The sequence below is a fragment of the Pogoniulus pusillus genome, chromosome 35 (assembly GCF_015220805.1).
Source record: "Pogoniulus pusillus isolate bPogPus1 chromosome 35, bPogPus1.pri, whole genome shotgun sequence".
NCBI classification, from domain to species: Eukaryota; Metazoa; Chordata; class Aves; order Piciformes; family Lybiidae; genus Pogoniulus; species Pogoniulus pusillus.
The window spans coordinates 10,581,705-10,601,175 of record NC_087298.1 but is presented as its reverse complement, the minus strand read 5'-3'; the positions used below and the strand labels follow the sequence as shown (position 1 = coordinate 10,601,175).

The 19,471-nt window shown below is 51.7% G+C and overlaps 1 protein-coding gene across 3 annotated transcripts in view; it reads left to right on the top strand.

Annotated features, from left to right (window-relative positions):
• Positions 1-17,376, top strand: part of NOTCH1 (notch receptor 1) — a 48,544-nt gene extending 31,168 nt beyond the window's left edge. For 2 of the 3 annotated variants that reach the window (XM_064170914.1, XM_064170913.1), the window contains exons 15-34: positions 104-217; positions 1,216-1,335; positions 1,660-1,812; positions 2,309-2,537; positions 2,701-2,902; positions 3,037-3,190; positions 3,420-3,604; positions 3,799-3,931; positions 4,226-4,483; positions 4,594-4,706; positions 5,631-6,202; positions 7,324-7,752; positions 8,509-8,657; positions 9,311-9,530; positions 10,600-10,690; positions 10,946-11,111; positions 11,982-12,277; positions 12,916-13,063; positions 13,174-13,271; positions 13,708-17,376. In XM_064170914.1, coding sequence (XP_064026984.1) covers positions 104-217; positions 1,216-1,335; positions 1,660-1,812; positions 2,309-2,537; positions 2,701-2,902; positions 3,037-3,190; positions 3,420-3,604; positions 3,799-3,931; positions 4,226-4,483; positions 4,594-4,706; positions 5,631-6,202; positions 7,324-7,752; positions 8,509-8,657; positions 9,311-9,530; positions 10,600-10,690; positions 10,946-11,111; positions 11,982-12,277; positions 12,916-13,063; positions 13,174-13,271; positions 13,708-15,189 — 5,312 coding nt within the window. In that variant the 3' untranslated portion in view covers positions 15,190-17,376. The remainder of the gene's footprint in view (positions 1-103; positions 218-1,215; positions 1,336-1,659; positions 1,813-2,308; positions 2,538-2,700; positions 2,903-3,036; positions 3,191-3,419; positions 3,605-3,798; positions 3,932-4,225; positions 4,484-4,593; positions 4,707-5,630; positions 6,203-7,323; positions 7,753-8,508; positions 8,658-9,310; positions 9,531-10,599; positions 10,691-10,945; positions 11,112-11,981; positions 12,278-12,915; positions 13,064-13,173; positions 13,272-13,707) is intronic. The other variant, XM_064170915.1, reaches the window with a different exon arrangement.
• The last annotated feature ends 2,095 nt before the right edge of the window (positions 17,377-19,471 follow it).

Genomic DNA, 19,471 nt, shown 5'->3' with positions numbered 1-19,471 from the left:
CCAGGGTGATGGGTGAGTCATTGCTATTGTCATCACACTGTGTAGCCTCAGCCCCCTCCCACCAGCACACCTCCATCACAGCCTCTTTTATCTATTTCTCTAGGACCCAACTGCCAGACCAATATCAATGAATGTGCTTCCAACCCCTGCCTGAACCAGGGCACCTGCATCGATGATGTTGCTGGCTACACCTGCAACTGCCTCCTGCCCTACACAGGTGAGGAGAGCACTTCATGCCCTCCAGGTCCTTACCGGGGGTCCATGGAGCTGCTGCTTCGCCTGCCACACCAAATAGGTCCCACCAAATGCACAAGCCAGCATCAAGCACAGAGGCTTCCCTCACCCTGCCATGGGGCTCGTCATGGCCATGGCTCCACCTCCCCTGCCATGGTGCAGCTGGAGGAAATGTGGAGGAACTTTGGGAAACTAGCCAGAGCTTCCTCCCTCCTCCTCCTCCTCCTCCTCCTCCTCCTCCTCCTCCTCCTCCTCCTCCTCCTCCTGGAAGGCACCAAGGCGGTGACTTGGCCACAGCTTGCACCCGTGGCAGCAGCACTGGGCAGCCACCCCTCACACCCCACTGCCCTGGAGGGTCAGCGCTGCTGGTGGCCCTGTTCTGCTGCCATGATGCTCGTGCTGGACAAAGCAAGCCGAGGCTGAGGGACTGGAGGATTCTGCTGAGCCAATTCCTGTTTGCTGGCCTCCAGCTTCCGCTCGCACAGAGCAGCAGTCAGTGCACAATTGCAGGAAGCCATGAGCTGTTTCCTGCCCTAGACTGTGGCCATAGAAACCCCTTGGGGGGGGTACAGGGGATGGGGCAGGCAGGGAGGGGAAGGCTCTGGAAAATAGCAAAGGCCAGTTGGGGAGATACTGGCTGACAGGGAAGATAAGAGTTTGGAGGGAACGTGTCCCTTGGCTGGATGTAAACAGGAAAAGCGACTGAGGGGAGTGTAAGGGGGGAAGGACACCCCAAACAGCACTTCCCTGCCAAAGGAAGTGTGCAGAGCTTTAATGCAGCCCTGATTGCCAAGGCCTAAAGGATTTGTGGAAGGGCCTGGAGTCACAGAGGACCAGAGACAGAGAAGACAGCCCCAGCTTGGCTGCCCTGGGGTGGTGGGGAAGCTCAGAGCCTGTACCAGGGCTGGGAACGGGAGTAGTGGGGTCTTGGGTGCCCTGCTGTTCTGGAGAGAGTGTCAGTGGGTGCTTGTGTCTGTGCAGGAGCCACATGTGAGGATGTGCTGGCCCCCTGTGCTGGTGGCCCCTGCAAGAATGGTGGCGAGTGCCGGGAGTCAGAAGACTACGAGAGCTTCTCCTGCAGCTGCCCCCCTGGCTGGCAAGGTAGGGGCATGGCCCACCTCGGGGTTCAGCACACCCTGCTCTCCTTGGCTGCCTGGGGAGTGGAAGATGGAGGGGAGGGAGCATAGCCAGGGAGCAGTGGACAGGTTGCTCAGGAGCAGTCCTGCATGATGCCCAGCCTCAGGGAGGGTCCTGACTTACCACATGTCTCAGCTGGGAGGATGTGACACTGCCATCACCTGCACCCCTTGGCAAGAGCAGTTTGCTGCAAGGGCTCCTGTCCCGGTGCGAGCAGTGCCCATGACATCATCATCACCCGTGGGGCCTTCCTCAGCACGTCCAGCTCATGTGGTCTCTGTCACCCAGGTCAGACCTGCGAGATCGACATCAACGAGTGCGTGAAGAGCCCCTGCCGCAACGGGGCCAGCTGCCAGAACACCAACGGCAGCTACCGCTGCGCCTGCCGCACCGGCTTCAGCGGCCGCAACTGCGACACCGACATCGATGACTGCAAGCCCAGTAAGAGCAGGGGCTGCTCTGGAGACCATGCCCTGCCTGCTCCTGACAGCTTGGCTTCTCTGCCAGTCCCGGGGCTGGGATCCTCCTCCCCATGGGCAGGCCACAGCCTCTGCAGCGAGCCCTGCGTGGGCTTTTGGGCTGCCTCAAAGCACGTCCCTGTTGAACCATATCAGTCCAAGGTCAGGTGGGAGCTGGCAGGAAGGAGCTGGAGAGGGAGAGTGATGTGCAGGCAGTGAGCAAGTGTGTCCCACATGCCCTCCTTGTTCACAGTCATCTGGTGGGGTTGGCCTGGCCTCTGCCTGGTCTGTGGGCTCTGTCCTACCCCTCTGTGCAGCCAGGGGACATGTGGAAGTATTGGTGCTCCCAGGCAGGGCTGCTGCACCAAAGCTCTCCTCATTTCATCTTGACATATGTATCGTTGCTGGACTTGATGGTCTTAAAGGTCTTTTCCAACCAAAATGATTCTATGATTCTATTCTGCATCCCTTCTCTCCAGATCCATGCCACAATGGTGGCTCCTGCTCCGATGGCATTGGCACATTCTTCTGTGAGTGCCTGGCTGGTTTCCGTGGACCCAAGTGTGAGGAGGACATCAATGAGTGTGCCAGCAACCCCTGCAAGAACGGTGCCAACTGCACCGACTGCGTCAACAGCTACACCTGCACTTGTCCCTCTGGCTTCAGTGGCATCCACTGTGAGAACAACACACCCGACTGCACGGAGAGGTACATCCTGGCATGGCTCCTGCTGTGGGCACAGCCTTTGTTGGGGCTGGAGGAAGAGGTTGAGGTCCCTGCACTGCCCCATAGCCCTGGGCTGGTTTGGGGAGTCTTTGGTGTGGAGTATGCCCAGCAGTGACTCACGGGGATGTGATGTCTGTGTTCCCAGCTCCTGCTTCAATGGTGGGACCTGTGTGGATGGCATCAACACCTTCACCTGCATCTGTCCAACCGGCTTCACGGGCAGCTACTGCGAGCATGACATTAATGAGTGTGACTCCAAGCCATGCCTGAACGGAGGCACTTGTCAGGACAGCTACGGGACGTACAAGTGCACTTGTCCACAAGGATACACCGGCCTCAACTGCCAGGTAGAGGAGCCTTGGGCTGTCAGCCACTGACCCCAGTGTCCATCTCTGTGTGCCAGCTCTGTGGATTCCAGGGGTCTCTGCAGCCTCCACTCTTGCTGGGTCCTGACCCCCATCTCTTGCTGTTCTCCCCCCAGAACCTGGTGCGTTGGTGTGACTCCTCTCCCTGCAAAAACGGAGGCAAGTGCTGGCAGACCAACAACCTGTACCGCTGCGAGTGCAACAGTGGCTGGACAGGGCTCTACTGCGACGTCCCCAGCGTCTCCTGTGAGGTGGCTGCTAAGCAGCAAGGTCAGTTTCTGCCATGCATAAGGCCTCACAGGGCCAGAGAGGGGTCCCAATGGCTCTGTGGAGGGACACACTCTTATGGGGTGGTCTTTGGCACAACCAGAGTGATCGCAAGGATTGCTGCAATGTGCATCCTCCGAGGCTGCAGTTCCAGGGCTGTGGTCCTCAATGGCATGTGGGATGGCATGGATGTCACCCAAGTCCCCATGTCTCACTCAACTCTCTCTGACAGGTATCGATGTGGCACATCTCTGCAGAAATTCAGGGCTCTGTGTGGACACTGGCAACACTCACTTCTGCCGCTGCCAGGCTGGCTACACCGGCAGCTACTGTGAGGAGCAGGTGGATGAGTGTTCCCCCAACCCCTGCCAGAATGGAGCCACCTGCACAGACTACCTAGGAGGCTACTCCTGCGAGGTGAGTGCTGTGGGGAAGAGATGCACAGGGGGAAAACACCAGTTACTGCCTTTCTGCTCCCCAGGGAGATGCCCCAGCTTCAGACTGACTCCATGCCCCTTTACCCAGCTCAATGTTGGGGTGCTGGCTATGCTCTGCAGCCATGAGGGAATTGAGTGAACTCCTCTAATAGTTCCCCTCTTTCCTCCTTACAGTGTGTGGCTGGTTATCATGGAGTTAACTGCTCAGAGGAGATCAATGAGTGCTTGTCCCACCCATGCCAGAATGGAGGAACCTGCATCGATCTCATCAATACCTACAAATGCTCCTGCCCCAGAGGAACTCAAGGTAAATTAATTCCCCAGGCTGGGGCATTAGTAGGCTGAGCGCTGGTATCCTCAGATATCTGCTCATTAGCTGCTCGGGCTAGCAGAAGCAAATGCAGGGGTAGAGGGTTTGTGTTTGCTCCTGAGCTTAGCCATCAAGGCCACGCAAGCCGGGGGTGAGCTGCGCGGTGTTGGGTGCCCCCTGCCCTTGAGCTGGGCAGGCTCAGCCCCTTTGCAGGGAGGGCTCGCACGAGGGACCTCTGGGCCCCCCGATACTGTTTGATGAGCTGTGTGGGTTGTTCCCCCATTTCTCTAGGGGTGCACTGTGAGATCAATGTGGATGACTGCAGCCCTTTCTTTGATCCCGTCACCCTGGGGCCCAAGTGCTTTAACAATGGCAAGTGCACGGATCGGGTAGGTGGCTACAGCTGCATCTGCCCCCCTGGCTTTGTAGGGGAGCGCTGCGAGGGAGACGTCAACGAGTGCCTGTCCAACCCCTGCGACGCCCGCGGCACCCAGAACTGCGTGCAGCGGGTCAACGACTACAAATGCGAGTGCCGGCCTGGCTACGCAGGTGAGCGCCGCGGCACGCTCACCCCCAGCGCTCAGCCCCGCGGCCCCCCGGCCACCCCCAGCCTCTCGCACGCCTTCCTCTGCTCCTCACCCCCTCCTCTCCCTCGGCAGGCCGGCGCTGTGACACGGTGGTGGACGGCTGCAAAGGCAAACCCTGCAGGAACGGGGGAACCTGCGCGGTTGCCAGCAACACCGGCCGAGGCTTCATCTGCAAATGTCCCCCGGTAGGTGCCAGCTCTGAGCACAGGATGTTGCATGGGACCTGGTCAGCAGAGCAGGACACTCAAAGGGACAGTCTAGCTCTTGAGGCTGCTCCAGCTGTAAGCTGGAGGGGGAGATGCTTAGCTGTGGGTGCTGGCTGGATGGAGATGCATCCATGTATGCAGACCTTCTGCACTTACAATGAGATTGGGGCTGCTCAAGCTGGAGAAGAGAAGACTGAGAGGGGATCTTCTCAATGCCCATCAATATTTAAAGGGCAGGGACAAGAGGATGGGGCCAGACCCTTTCCACTGGTGCCCAGTGATATTACAACAGAGAACAATCATTGAATGGTTTGGATTGGAAAGGTCCTTAAAGATCATGTAGTTCCAACCCTTCTGCCATGAGCAGGGACTTCTACTAGACCAGGCTGGTCAATGCCTGATCTGGTCTATCAGGACAAGGGGTAACAAACACAAACTGGAACACAGGGAGTGCCATCTGAAGATGAGAAAAAAATTTACTGTGAGGCTGCTGGAGCCTTGGAGCAGGCTGCCCAGAGGGGCTGTGGAGTCTCCTTCTCTGGAGACATTCCAAACCCACCTAGACATTGTGATGGTGGGCCAGCTGCTTTAGCAGGAAGGTTGGCTTAGATGATCTCCAGAGATCCCTTCCATCCTACACCATGCTGGGAGCTTGTGATTCTCTTAAGACTGGGTTAGGATCAGGGAGAAGGAGATGGCTCAGCTCTACATGGTCGACGCAGAGCTCTGCAGGACAGACTTGCCTAGCTGACCATGCAGAAGCGCTCCCTTCATTTTGAGGGGGATGCTCTATTAGGCTGTACACCAGAGCCATGCCAAGTTTCCCAGAGCACCTCCATGTGTCAGGCTGCTCGTAGCAAAGCGTCACTGGTTCTGACTCCTTCCTTGCTGTCACCTCTGTAGGGATTCGTGGGTGCCACTTGCGAGAACGACTCCCGCACCTGTGGGAACCTGCACTGCCTGAACGGTGGCACCTGCATCTCCATCCACAAGAGCTCCAAGTGCATGTGCACGCCAGCCTTCACGGGCCCTGAGTGCCAGTACCCAGCCAGCAGCCCTTGCACCTCCAACCCCTGCTACAACGGGGGCACCTGCGAGTTCTTCAGCGATGCCTCTCCCTACTACCGCTGCAACTGCCCGGCTAACTTCAACGGCCTCAACTGCCACATCCTCGACTTTGACTTCCAGGGTGGGATCGGGCAGGACATCATCCCACCCAAAATCGAGGAGAAGTGCGAGATCGCCGTGTGCACAGGCTACGCCGGCAACAAGATCTGCGACGGGAAATGCAACAACCATGCCTGCGGCTGGGACGGCGGCGACTGCTCCCTCAACTTCAACGACCCCTGGAAGAACTGCTCCCAGTCTCTGCAGTGCTGGAAGTACTTCAACGACGGCAAGTGTGACTCCCAGTGCAACAATGCCGGCTGCCTCTACGATGGCTTTGACTGCCAGAAGTACGAAGGGCAGTGCAAGTAAGTGACTGGCTCAGTGACCTTCTTGTTCTAAAGCATGAACTTGAACATAGGAAGTTTCATCTCCACATGAGAAGAAACTTCTTCACTTGTGAGGAGGGTGGCAGAGCACTAAAAAAGGCTGCCCAGAGAGGTGGTCACCTCTGGTGACTGTCAAGGCCTGCCTGAATTTGTTCCTGTGTGATCTGCTTTAAGTGATTCTACTCTGGTGGGGGCAGGCATTGGACCTAATGATTTTCAGACAGCTCCTACCAGTATGTGATTCTGTGACCTCTGTGCTGGTCATCTAGGGGCATGTTCATAGAATCAACCAGGTTGGAAGAGACCTCCAAGCTCAGCCAGTCCAACCTAGCACCCAGCCCTAACCAGTCAACCAGACCATGGCATTAAGTGCCCCAGCCAGGCTTTGCTTGAACACCTCCAGGGACAGCAACTCCACCACCTCCCTGGGCAGCCCATTTCAATGTCAATCACTCTCTCTGTCTTCTGGTTTCATCTCCTGAAGCTCCTAAAATACAAACCTGTTTTTCCCTCCCAGTGTTCTATTCTTCTGCCTGTGGGGTTGCAGCTCAAGCAACCACACTTCTGTGGTCTTACTGACACTTGGAAGCTCTCTGGGTCTGACTCATTGCAGATGGCTTCCCTGTCCTTGCCTGCATCACACCACAGAAGCGAGTTCTCCAGCTCAGAGTAGTAACACAGTGAGTTTCAGTGGAGGGAGACTCCATCTGGAAGAGTAGCTAGAACACATCATAATGATGTTAACATCCAGGCATTTACCAAACATTGTCTTTGGCAACAGCAGGAACTTAATCCCAGATTCCTGGAGAAACTCTGGTCTGAGTAATTGTTCTGTGTCCCTGTGTCTGAGTCACAGTAATTTTGTCCCATTTTCTGGCATCTAAATCGCAACAGCTGCTTTCACCCCCAGTGGTGAATGCTTCACAGCACTGCATGAACCAGAGGCCTTCCATGTAAAGTGGATGAAAGTCCCTCAGGATGAAGAGTATTTACACAAAACAGAGGTCCTTGTGGACCACCAGTGATTTTCTCAGCAGCCAGGCAATATGTGCAGTGTTTGCTCTGATTCATTCTTCTGCCTTTCTTCTCCTTCTGCCCAGCCCTCTCTATGATCAGTACTGCAAAGATCACTTCTCAGATGGCCACTGTGACCAGGGCTGCAATAACTTTGAGTGTGAATGGGATGGTCTGGATTGTGCAAACAACATGCCAGAGAAGCTTGCAGATGGCACACTGGTGGTCGTGGTCCTGATCACTCCTGAGAACCTGAAGAACAACTCCTTCAACTTCCTGCGGGAGCTGAGCCGCGTGCTTCACACCAATGTGGTCTTCAAGAAGAACCCCAAGGGGGAGTATATGATCTTCCCATATTATGGCAATGAGGAGGAGCTGAAAAAGCATTACATCAAGAGGTCAACAGAGGACTGGTCAGACATGTCTAGTGCTGTCATCAACAAAGTCAAGAGCAGCTTCTACTCCAGGGCTGGCAGAAGGCAGAAGAGAGAGCTCGATCAGATGGACATCAGAGGGTAAGGGGGACCAGTGGGTTCCTCTCTCAGTGGGCAGCATTTGGGCTGTGTGTTGCTGCAGAGGGAAGGATGTGGGCCAGGTGATTGTGTTTGGATGTTGCTTTCTGTGTGAATAGAAAGCAGGCTGTGCTCTCAGGCGGGAAGAGCAAGTGGTCACTCAGGAATCCCGGACACAATGCTGCACCAACTCTCACCATTGAAGGAGTCCTGTGCATTGTTGGGAGCTGGGGCTGGGTTGGGTGGGACCTGGAAGCAGAGGCTGGCTTGACCGACTGTCTGACTTCAGGAAGTCATTAAGTTAAGCCTCAGTTTCTCCCTGGGAAATGCTTTCTAGAGCTTTGTTGTAAAGCTCAATTACAGCCAACTGTGTTTGGAGATCTTTGGAATAAACATATAGATCTAACCTTCTCCCTCAATCAAAAGCCACCGAAAGGGAAGGAGTTAGAGCAGTGAAACTGATGTGAAAAGATCTGAAGGCTCCCAAACAGCATTAAGACACTGTAGTGTCTGCATGATTGTGTAATGCTGTGAAGCAGAGGCTCCCTTCCATTCCTGTAGATGAGGAGGTTGATTTCACAGTGTTCATTGAGCCAAATCCAAGAGACCATGAGTGTGAGCTGCTGGGCTTGAGCCACAGGGAAGCGAGGAGGTGGGTTCTCACTGAGGAGAGGCTGAGGAGAGAAGGGAGATGGGGCTCATCTGCCTTGACAGCGTGGTCATTGCTTCGTGTTCCTCACTGACTCTTCTCTCACACAGCTCCATCGTCTACTTGGAGATTGATAACCGCCAGTGCATCCAGTCCTCTTCCCAGTGCTTCCAGAGTGCAACCGATGTGGCAGCCTTCCTGGGTGCCTTGGCCTCTCTTGGCAACCTGAACATACCCTACAAAATAGAAGCTGTCAAAAGTAAGTGTGGCTGCTCAGCTGGGGAGGAGAGTCAGCCAAAACTTCCCAGCCTTCCTCGTGTCAGTTAGATGTGTTGGAGCACAGTCTGAGTTTGATAACCATGCCTCTTTATATTTCTCTTTAAGTCTGTTCTTGAAGCAATTGGCAAAACCAGTTTGTTATCTGTGTGTGTGTGTGTGCTTGTTTCAAAATCATTATCACTATAAAAGTTGTTTAAAAAAAGAAAAACCCCAACCAAAAAAAGGCAGAAAAGAAAAAGAAAACCCAACCGGCTCCGATCAATCAGAGACATGCAAGGAGTTGAAGTTTGTAGCTTGAAAATCCCCCTTAAATCCTTTTGTCTTAACAGCTCAATGCAAGCGCAATGATTTGAAGTTTGCTAATCCTTTTCCTTAAAGGAGAAAAAAGTGAAGCTGTCTCCTGACGCAGCCTGGCTTGTGCAGCCGAGAATTTGCCAATAGTTTGCAATTCTGATTAATAGCGTAGAAAATGACCTTATTTTGGAGGGGGGGGTGTGGTGGTGGCAGTGTGGAACTGATTTAGATCAGACTTAGGTACCCTCTATTAACTAATTTTCCTGCATTTCCACTCCGCCACTGCTTTGCTATGCGGCTTAATGCTTCAGCATCTCTTTGCGCCCCGTTGTTTTGCAGGCGAAACAGCTGAGCCCACGAAGAACTCCCAGCTGTATCCTATGTACGTGGTGGTGGTGGCTGCGCTGGTCTTGCTTGCCTTCATTGGAGTGGGAGTGCTGGTGTCTCGGAAGCGGCGCAGGGAGCATGGGCAGCTTTGGTTCCCAGAAGGCTTCAAAGTGACAGAGTCGAGCAAGAAGAAGCGACGAGAACCACTTGGGGAGGATTCTGTTGGGCTGAAGTGAGTAAATGGCTTGCTAACTCCTTAAACGCAGCGCAGCAGGGCTGCTCGGGGCTCCTCGGGAAGAAACCACTCCAATTTTGCTCTCTGGTGCAATATATTGGTGTAGTGGGGAGGAGAAAAAATCAGGTTTTATAAAGCCATTCTGTGGTGCATCATGTCGGTAATAGTGGAGAGGAGAATGTCAAGTTTCTTAAAGTCATTCTCCAATGCATCATGTTGGTAATAGTGGAGAGGAGAATGTCAAGTTTCTTAAAGTCATTCTCCAGTGCATCATGTTGGTGTAGTGGGGAGGAGGAAAAAACATGTTTCTTGAAGTGACTCTCTGGTGCATCATGTTGGTGTAGTGGGGAGGAGGAAAAATCAGGTTTTATAAAGCCATTCTGTGGTGCATCATGTTGGTAATAGTGGAGAGGAGAATGTCAAGTTTCTTAAAGTCATTCTCCAGTGCATCATGTTGGTGTAGTGGAGAGGAGGAAAAATCAGGTTTGTTAAAGTCATTCTCTAGTGCATCATGTTGGTGTAGTGGAGAGGAGGAAAAATCAGGTTTGTTAAAGTCATTCTCTAGTGCATCATGTTGGTGTAGTGAGGAGGAGAAAAAAAACATGTTTCTTGAAGTGACTCTCTGGTGCATCATGTTGGGATAGTGGGGAGGAGAAAAAAAACATGTTTCTTGAAGTGACTCTCTGGTGCATCATGCTGGTGTAGTGGGGAGGAGGAAAAAACAGGTTTGTTAAAGTCGTTCTCTAATGCATCGTGTTGGGATAGTGGGGAGGAGGAAAAATCAGGGTTTCTTAATGTTGCTCTCTGGTGCATCGTGTTGGTGTAGTAGGGAGGAGATAAAATCAGGTTTCTTGAAGTTCTGCATGGGGAAAACTGTTCCCACCTGGAAGAGGTTTTTAAATGCTTTGTCATCCATTTGCACTTGGTAAAAAAATGGAAAGGCAGCCCTAGGGGAACGTCCTGGACGTTGTCTTGTTGACTCTTCTTTGTGCACGTAGATAAACATCATCCATCATGGACTAGTTCCTGCAGAGGAGCTAATGTGTTCATGGGTTTATTTTTAAAGACCCCTCAAGAATCCTTCGGATGGCACGCTGATGGATGACAACCAAAATGAGTGGGGCGATGAGGAGACCCTGGACACCAAGAAGTTCAGGGTAAGCTCCCTGCCACATTCCCTTCCTGTGCTGCCCAGTACTACTTGCCAGGTTTTCTCAAGAAGGCAGCAGAGCAGAGCAGAGCAGAGGGACCTCAGGAGCCCAGCTTGCATCGCTGCCTCTGGCTCCTCTGCAAACCTGCCTGTGACCAACGTACCTTTGAGACCTGCAGAGCTTCCTAGGCTGGAGCTCAGCACACTCCTCCCATCCTGACCTGGGTGCTTTGCTCGGTGCTCATCTCCCTCTCTTCCTCAGTTCGAGGAGCAGGCGATGCTGCCGGACACGGACGATCAGACAGACCACAGGCAGTGGACTCAGCAGCACCTGGACGCCGCTGACCTGCGCATATCCTCCATGGCACCTACTCCACCGCAGGGGGAGATCGATGCAGACTGTATGGATGTCAATGTCAGAGGCCCTGGTAAGCTGGACTTCTTGCACTTCTGGGTTGCTTGTCAGCTAATCTAAAACCCTTCCATACCCCTTGCAGGTGAGCAGCTGCAGACAGCCCTGCCTGGCTTGGTTTCTAGTGTGGAGCCATTCTGCATGATGGGGTTGCTGTTGTGTGTAATTTAGAGCTAGCCCCTGTCCCGTTCTGCTTTCTGTGAGGTCTCTTTTGTTCAGTCTCTGAGTTGGAAATCAGAAGACACAGAAGAAGTACCTATGAAATAAGAGAATGGATTGAGTTGGAAGGGACCATCCCCTCTGCCATGGGCAGGGACACCTCCCACTACACCAGGCTGCCCAAAGCCTCATTCAGCCTGGTCTTAAATGCTTCTGCAACTTCTCTGGGCAACCTGTTCTTGTGTCTCACCGCCCTCACAGCAAAGAATCATCCAGTTTACCTCTCTAGCACTCCTAGATTCTTCTCCTCCCACCAAACTGCACTTTACACAGATATGGTTTTTAGGTTTTTAACTATATTAATTGTTAAGAGTCTTTTCAATTCTTACACGGATTTGGTCTCCTCCACATCTGTGTTGTTGTCCACACAACTGTAGTGTACACAAGTTTGCTTTGAGCGACCTTCCTTGGAAATGGCTCCTCACATGTTCATGTGGAAGCCAGCAGACCAAATAGGAAAAGGAGTGCGTGGTGAGCTACCACTAAGGAATTTCAGATCCATATCAGAGGAAGGATATTCGTGTTTGATGTTTAGAACCAGCCAGGAACTCGAGCTTGATGCACCCAGGAGAATATGCATCTGTAGCAGACAGAGCATCTTGCTGAGCCTCCTGCATTACGGGAAGGTCAAAAGCCTTTTGCCGCTGAGCTCCCCTGTGCTTTTCAGATGGCTTCACCCCGCTGATGATCGCCTCCTGCAGTGGAGGAGGGCTGGAGACTGGCAACAGTGAAGAGGAGGACGATGCTCCTGCTGTCATCTCAGATTTCATCTACCAAGGTGCCAGCTTACACAACCAGACTGACCGCACCGGTGAGACCGCTCTGCACCTGGCTGCCAGGTACTCTCGCTCCGACGCTGCCAAGCGCCTGCTGGAAGCCAGTGCTGATGCAAACATCCAAGACAACATGGGCAGGACACCTCTCCATGCTGCTGTCTCTGCTGATGCCCAAGGAGTCTTCCAGGTAACTGACCCTTTTGCCACCACTCTCAGGGTTTTCTGTGGAAAGCACTGGTGCTGAGTCAGTCACACCCCTGAGCTTATTGCAGGGTCTTCAGTTCGTGCTGTCTTGAAAACTGAGGCCTTTGTTATCTCAGGGCAGGGCACAGCAAAGCAGCAATTCCAGAGCTGCCCTTGCACGTGCAGCCCTGGACTGAGAGGGGGACCTGAGGTTGTTTAGGGGAGACCTTCTCACTCTACAACTCCCTGAAAGGAGGTTGGAATAAGGTGGGGATCATCTCTTGTAACAGGCAAGGAAATGGCCTCAAGTTGCACCTGGGAAAGCTTAGGTTGGGTAGGAAAAATATCTTCACAGAAAGGATTGTCAAGCCCTGGAACAGGCTGCCCAGGACAGTGGTGGAGTCTCCATTCCTGGAGATATTTAAAAGCCCTGTAGATGTGGTGCTGAGGGACATGGCTTAGTGGTGACCTGGCAGTGCTCGGGTAGTGGCTGGACTTGATGATCTGAAAAGTCCCTTCCAACCAAAAAGCTTCTACAACACAGAGAGGTGGTTGCAGGTCCTGAGACATGGGCACCTGCAGCATCTGCTGTCTGTTCCTCCTAACGTTTGTGCTTCCTGTGCTTTTGCCTTTGTCTGGCAGATCCTGATAAGGAACAGGGCAACAGATCTCGATGCCCGAATGCACGATGGGACCACTCCTCTGATCTTGGCCGCTCGCTTGGCTGTGGAGGGCATGCTGGACGATCTCATCAACTGCCATGCAGATGTCAATGCTGTGGATGATCTAGGTACTGCAGGCAACTACAACAGGCTTCCTCAGAGGCAGAAGGAAAGGGCTGCTTTTCGTTACTCTTGCCACTCACTGTTGCATGTTGTGTTTCATGGTCTTCCCCTGCAGGCAAGTCAGCACTGCATTGGGCAGCTGCTGTGAACAATGTTGAAGCTGCAGTAGTCCTCCTTAAGAATGGTGCCAACAAGGATATGCAGAACAATAAGGTAGGAGGCTTCTGGGCTGACACAAGCAAGAGAAGAACCACTTGGGGAGTCTTGTTAAAGGGTAGTTTTTGCCTAAAATACAACACTGCCTGGCACTCAGTCACTGATTCTGGTGTGCACAAAGCTGTTGGGTTTAGCTTCAAGAAGCACTGTGGGATTTGGTCCTGTGGGTAATGTTGAGAGGCCGTGAAGTGCTTGGTGAGCAGTATGGTAAAGTGTTGGTGTGGCTTTCTCCTTGTGTGCTCTGGGTCACTCCTAGGGCTGCTGGTTTGGTATCAGCACAAGAACATAGCTCACCAGGGTAGGAAAAGACAGCAGCAAATTGGAGAGCCAATTACTGCCTCTGCCACCCAACTGCATAGAGCGTGGAGCTCAGGATAACGATAGCCAGGAGCGTACCTGAACTTAAACCTAACCATCTTTGCTGGCTTTCCAGGAGGAGACTCCACTGTTCCTGGCAGCCAGAGAAGGGAGCTACGAAACGGCCAAGGTGCTGCTGGACCACTTTGCCAACCGCGACATCACCGACCACATGGACCGGCTGCCGCGGGACATCGCCCAGGAGCGCATGCACCACGACATCGTCAGGCTGCTGGACGAGTACAACCTGGTGCGCAGCCCGCCCCTGCACAGCGGCCCGCTGGGGGCACCCACCCTGTCCCCGCCACTCTGCTCTCCCAACAGCTACATCAGCAACCTGAAACCTGCTGTCCAGGGCAAGAAGGCCAGGAAGCCAAGTACCAAGGGCCTGAGCTGCAATGGCAAAGATGGCAAAGACCTCAAAGCCCGGAGGAAAAAGTCACAAGACGGCAAAGGATGTCTGCTTGACAACTCCAGCGTGTTGTCTCCGGTGGATTCCCTGGAGTCACCCCATGGGTACCTGTCAGATGTCGCTTCTCCTCCCCTGATGACCTCTCCTTTTCAGCAGTCCCCTTCCATGCCTCTGAACCATCTGCCAGGCATGCCTGATGCCCACCTGAGCATCAATCACCTCAACATGGCGGGGAAGCAGGACATGGCCATGGGAAGCTCCAGCAGGATGGGCTTCGATTCGGTGCCGCCGCGCCTCTCCCACCTGCCCGTCTCCAGCCCCAGCACGGCCATGAGCAGTACCCCGATGAGCTTCTCTGTCGGCGGGGCAGCCGCTCTGAACGGGCAGTGTGACTGGCTCAGCAGGCTGCAGAACGGCATGGTCCAGAGCCAGTACAACCCCATGAGAGGCAACATGCAGCCGGGAGCGCATCAGCAGACGCAGAACCTCCAGCACAGCATGATGACTTCCCTGCACAACGGCCTGCCCACCACGAGCTTGTCGCAGATGATGAGCTACCAGGCCATGCCCAACACCCGGCTGGCTTCCCAGCCTCACCTGATGCAGAGCCAGCAGCTCCAGCAGATGCAGCAGCAACAGCTCCAGCAGCAAAACATGCAGCCCCAGCAGCAGCAGCAGCAGCCGCAGCAGCCCCAGCAGCAGCCGCAGCAGCAGCAGCAGCCGCAGCAGCATCACAACCCCAGCTCCAACGGGAGCGGCCACATCGGCCAGAATTTCCTTGGTACCGAGCTGAGCCAGCCCGACATGCAGCCGGTGAGCAGCAGTACCATGGCAGTCCACACCATCCTGCCTCAAGATTCCCAGATGCTGCCCACATCTCTGCCATCCTCCCTCGCCCAGCCCATGACCACCACGCAGTTTCTAACTCCGCCTTCCCAGCATAGCTATTCCTCCCCCTTGGACAACACCCCCAGCCACCAGCTCCAGGTGCCCGACCACCCTTTCCTAACGCCGTCTCCGGAGTCACCGGACCAATGGTCCAGCTCATCTCCTCACTCCAACGTGTCCGATTGGTCCGAGGGCATCTCCAGCCCTCCCACGAGTATGCAGTCACAGATGGGACACATCCCTGAAGCCTTCAAGTAAAAGAGAAGGTGTTTGAGAGACGCTCAGTGGGGAGTGAGGACCTCGAGGGAGATCTTTTCTAAAACAAAACAAAAGGACCATTGGATGCTTTTATTAAAGGATCCTTTTTAAAAGATGTTTTTATAGGAAAAAAAAAAGAAAAAGGAACAAAAAAAAGGAAAAGAAAAAAGTTCAAAGACAAATTAATTCCTTTTTTTTTTCCTCTCTCTCTCTCTTTTTTTTAGTATTTATTTATGTACTTTTTATTTGACATGCAAACACTGCCTTTTTTTATTTATATGGTCTATTGTTAAGGACTCAGTGTGGGACACCAGTTGTGTTTCAAGGAATCAATTAGGTTTTTAGAGGACATTCTCTTTTGGTTGGGGGTTGGGGGTGGGGAGGGGAAGGGGTTCGTCGTGTTTGATTCGAGAGGAAACGTTTATGTAAAGCTCTTAAGCAGCAATTTGTGATTCTGAAATGCCATTAATTTATTTTCTTTTCTTTCTCTTTCGATTTCGAAAGAGAGGTGAGAAAGAAAAGGGGAAAGGGAAAAAAAAATTGGGTTAAAAACACCACTCTTTGGGAGAGGAGGGGATGGGGGGTGGGGGGGAGGAGGCATGAATATGGACAGGTTTTTTGTCATGTACTTTAAAATGTTTCCTTTGCTGTTATATCTGAGAGGGCATTTTATGGTACCAGTCACAAATCTTTGTTTAAATTTCAGTATTATATAGTTGTACATTTGCCTTGATAATAGAAATGTTTTGTTCTCTCTTGGTTTTTTTTTTATGTTTGGTTTTGTTTTTTATATATATATATACATATATATATATAATATATATATATATATATTTAAATAATGTTTATGAGCTAAAAGAAATCAGGATTATAGACCTGTAAGAACAGGTTGTAAGCTAAAAAACGAGTTTAAAAAACCCCTACAAAACATGAATGCAAAAACATTAAAAGGAAAAAAAAACCCCACAGCAATAAAATATAATTTGCCAAACTTGGAAAAGTCCAAGCCCATAACTATGGAGTTTATACCCAAGCCCATAACTATGGAGTCTATACCAACCCCCTAACAGCAGAGCTGATACAGCAAAGGAGACTTTAATTTTACTTTGAATATCTTTACTGGATTTTTTTTGTTGTTTTCCTTGTTGGTTTTTTTCGTGTTGTTTGAGGAACTGTTAAAGAAATAAATGCCAATATCGAGGTGTAAACCACATCCTTATTTTAAGGATGCTTGTTCTGCAGAAGGCTTGTCTCTTAATGCAGACAGCCTGAGTGAGGTTACAAAGCATTACAACACTGCCAGCGCCCCCTGCTCTCCCCCCACCTCCTCAGCCAGCTCCTCTGGCAGCTCCTTGGCTGCCAGTGTTGGAGGTGGGGGGTGGGGGATGCAGGACTGGTTTAAACAGGAGGGCGAGGGACAGCACAGCTCGGTCTGTGCTGTGAAACCTTAACATTTTGTTCTCGTTAGTCTGGAGTGCTGCATCTTTTTTGATACTGATGTTACCACTCTTGCCCGTGTATCATGTAAAATAGAGTATAAGCCTGTGGCAGATTTAACGTTTGTAAATAACCTTTGGGGGTTTGGGGTTGGTTTGTTTGGGGTTTGTTTGGGGTTGGTTTGGGGTTTTTTTTGTATAGAAAAAAAAAAAAGGGAAGAAAAAAAAAAAAGGTGGATTTTGTTTCAAAAATCTAAATGAGCAAGTCTTAAAATATATCCTAAATATATCACCTTAGAGAGGTGTTGGAATATCACTCAGTGGGGTGCAGAGGCAAGCAGACACCCTAAGACTTGATATGTGTATGGGACAGGCAATTAGAGAGCAGAAAAGCTAAGGGGAAGGATTCCTTTTCCTCCTTCCTTCTTCTTAGACCAAATCAAGCAGCTACTTCTCAAGGCACAAAGCCTTGCTCGAGCACTCACCTTAGTTAACATTTCAGCCCATTGGTCTTGTGACATGCCTAATTTGAGTGATTAAAACCATCACCGTGGTGTTGAATCTTCCTATGTTTTATAAACTAGAGTGTAGTTTGAGGGGGGGAAAAACAAAGAAAGAAAGAAAGATATCTTCTGTAATAAAGCTATCTACATGCAAAGTTGTAGTTTGCAAAAATGATGTATTTTTTTTTTCCTCTTGGTTAACTGATTTGCAATAAATGATGCTTCTGGGCATCTAGATTTTACTAAAACTGGAATTTAGTGTTTTTGTTACAGGTGGGTTGGTAGGGTCTGGATACTCTGCTGTCTTTCTGTACTTGCAGGGCTGCCTCTCATCACGAAGCACTGCCAGAGCTTTCCTCATGTCTTAGACACTCAGTGTTAAAGCTCAGAGCAGGGCTTTGGACAATGATATTATCACAGATTGTCAGGGGCTGGAAGGGACCTCAAAAGCTCATCCAGTTCAACCCCCCTGCCAGAGCAGGATCACCCAGAGCAGGATCACCCAGGGTAGATCACGCAGGAACACATCCAGGCAGGTTGAATATCTCCAGCAAGGGAGATTCCACAACCCCCCTGGGCAGCCTGCTCCAGGGCTCTGTCAGCCTCACAGGGGAAAAAAAATCTTCCTTATGCTTAAATGAAACTTCCTATGCCTCAGCTTCCACTCATTGCCCCTTGTCCTGTCATTGGGCATCACCGAGTAGAGCCTGGCTCCAGCCTCCTGGCACTTAGCTTTATAACCATTGATGAGGTCACCTTTCAGTCTCCTCCAAGCTAAAGAGCCACAGCTCCCTCAGGCTCTCCATTCCCTTAATCAGCTTTGTGGCTCTTTGGTTCTCTTTAAGTCGTGCAAAACTCTCCCTGAGTTGAAGCAGCTGATTTGAGCAAGGCAGGAGGAGCTGTGCCAGGCTCTTGGCCAGAATAGGCTCTGCCCAGGTAGCTCTTTGTGCTGTGGATGCTCTGGTGTCCTCTCAGGCCTCTCAGGATCTAAAAAGGGAAACGTGGAAAAGCTGTTCTAAAGGCTGTCACTCAGGCATGTTCAAGGTACTGGATTCTGTCACTTGAAAACTTCCTTGTCAGTTTTTTTTTTGAGCATTCTCTGGCTGATGAGATGGCCCAAGGGTAAAACATGGCTTTAATTACATGGTGCCTATGGAAACAGAGCCTCAGAGCCTTCTAGGAGTGGTGTGAAGGGTTGCGGAGTGCCTCCTGCTTCACACATAGCACTGAGCATATGGCTGGGCTCTCAGATGTGGTGGCTTGCACAAAGCAGAACTGGGAAGTAGTTAGAATCACAGAATGGTTTGGGTTGGAAGGGACCTTTAAAGGTCATCTCGTGCAATCCCCAGTTGATGAGAGGCAGAAGTACCCAAGGGACAGATTCACTCATGCCACTCTGGGCACAGACTACAGAGAAATGTTTGCTGTCCTTGCTGTACTCTTGATTTTTAAGGTAATTTATTTAATTCCTTCTCTTCCCCACAGGGACTCTGCAGTCTAAATGCAGCAGCAAAGTCCCCAAATAACTGGATATAAATAGCTGAGCTGTGGACCTCCTCCCACATCAGATAAGCCTGGTAACTCCTGGAATGCTGGTATTTTCCACTGAGTGGCCAGGGAAGGAGTGGACATGTGTGTACATGTACCTAGTACCCAACCCCAGACAGAGTCAGGGCTGCCAGATATTTGTGGTACAGTCAGCAGAAGCTGGTGCTGCAGCTGTGGCATTTGATGTGCCACCCAGCAGCAAGCACAGCACCTTCCAAGCTCAGGGAAGTGATGTGCCAGTGTGCACTCCCTGCAAACTCCATGGAAAGAGGTGTTTTAACTGAGGCCAAAGCCCTCTTCTCCCTGCAAAATGTGGCTAAGTAGTGAGGATTTTGTTATCCCAAGGGACACCCTGGAGATGAGCTTCCTGAGACGTGCTCTTCCCTCAAGTTGTGTCTCACTGCATCCCATCTGGGATAAACTAGATGAAGTGTGTCTGCCTCCACCACAACTCACACATGTGCTGTCCATGAATCATGTCTGGGAACATCCAGCTGTGTTCCCACGCAGCCCATCCTTCCAGGCTTCTCCCACGTGGATGCATCCCAGTCCTTGTGTCCACATCTGGCTGCAAGCAGGGCATGCCATGGTGCCACCACTGAGACTGGAAGATCCTCATGACAGCATGAGGCATTGATGAGACTCTCTCCCATCTAGTCTGCTGCGTGAAGCTCCAGTTGCTCACGGTCAAGGTAGGAATTTTACCTGGAATGGATTAAAACAAAGGGGGGGAGGGGGGATGAGCAAAACGACACGACAAGAGGCAACTAAACATATGGGGAGGCTGCAAAGCAT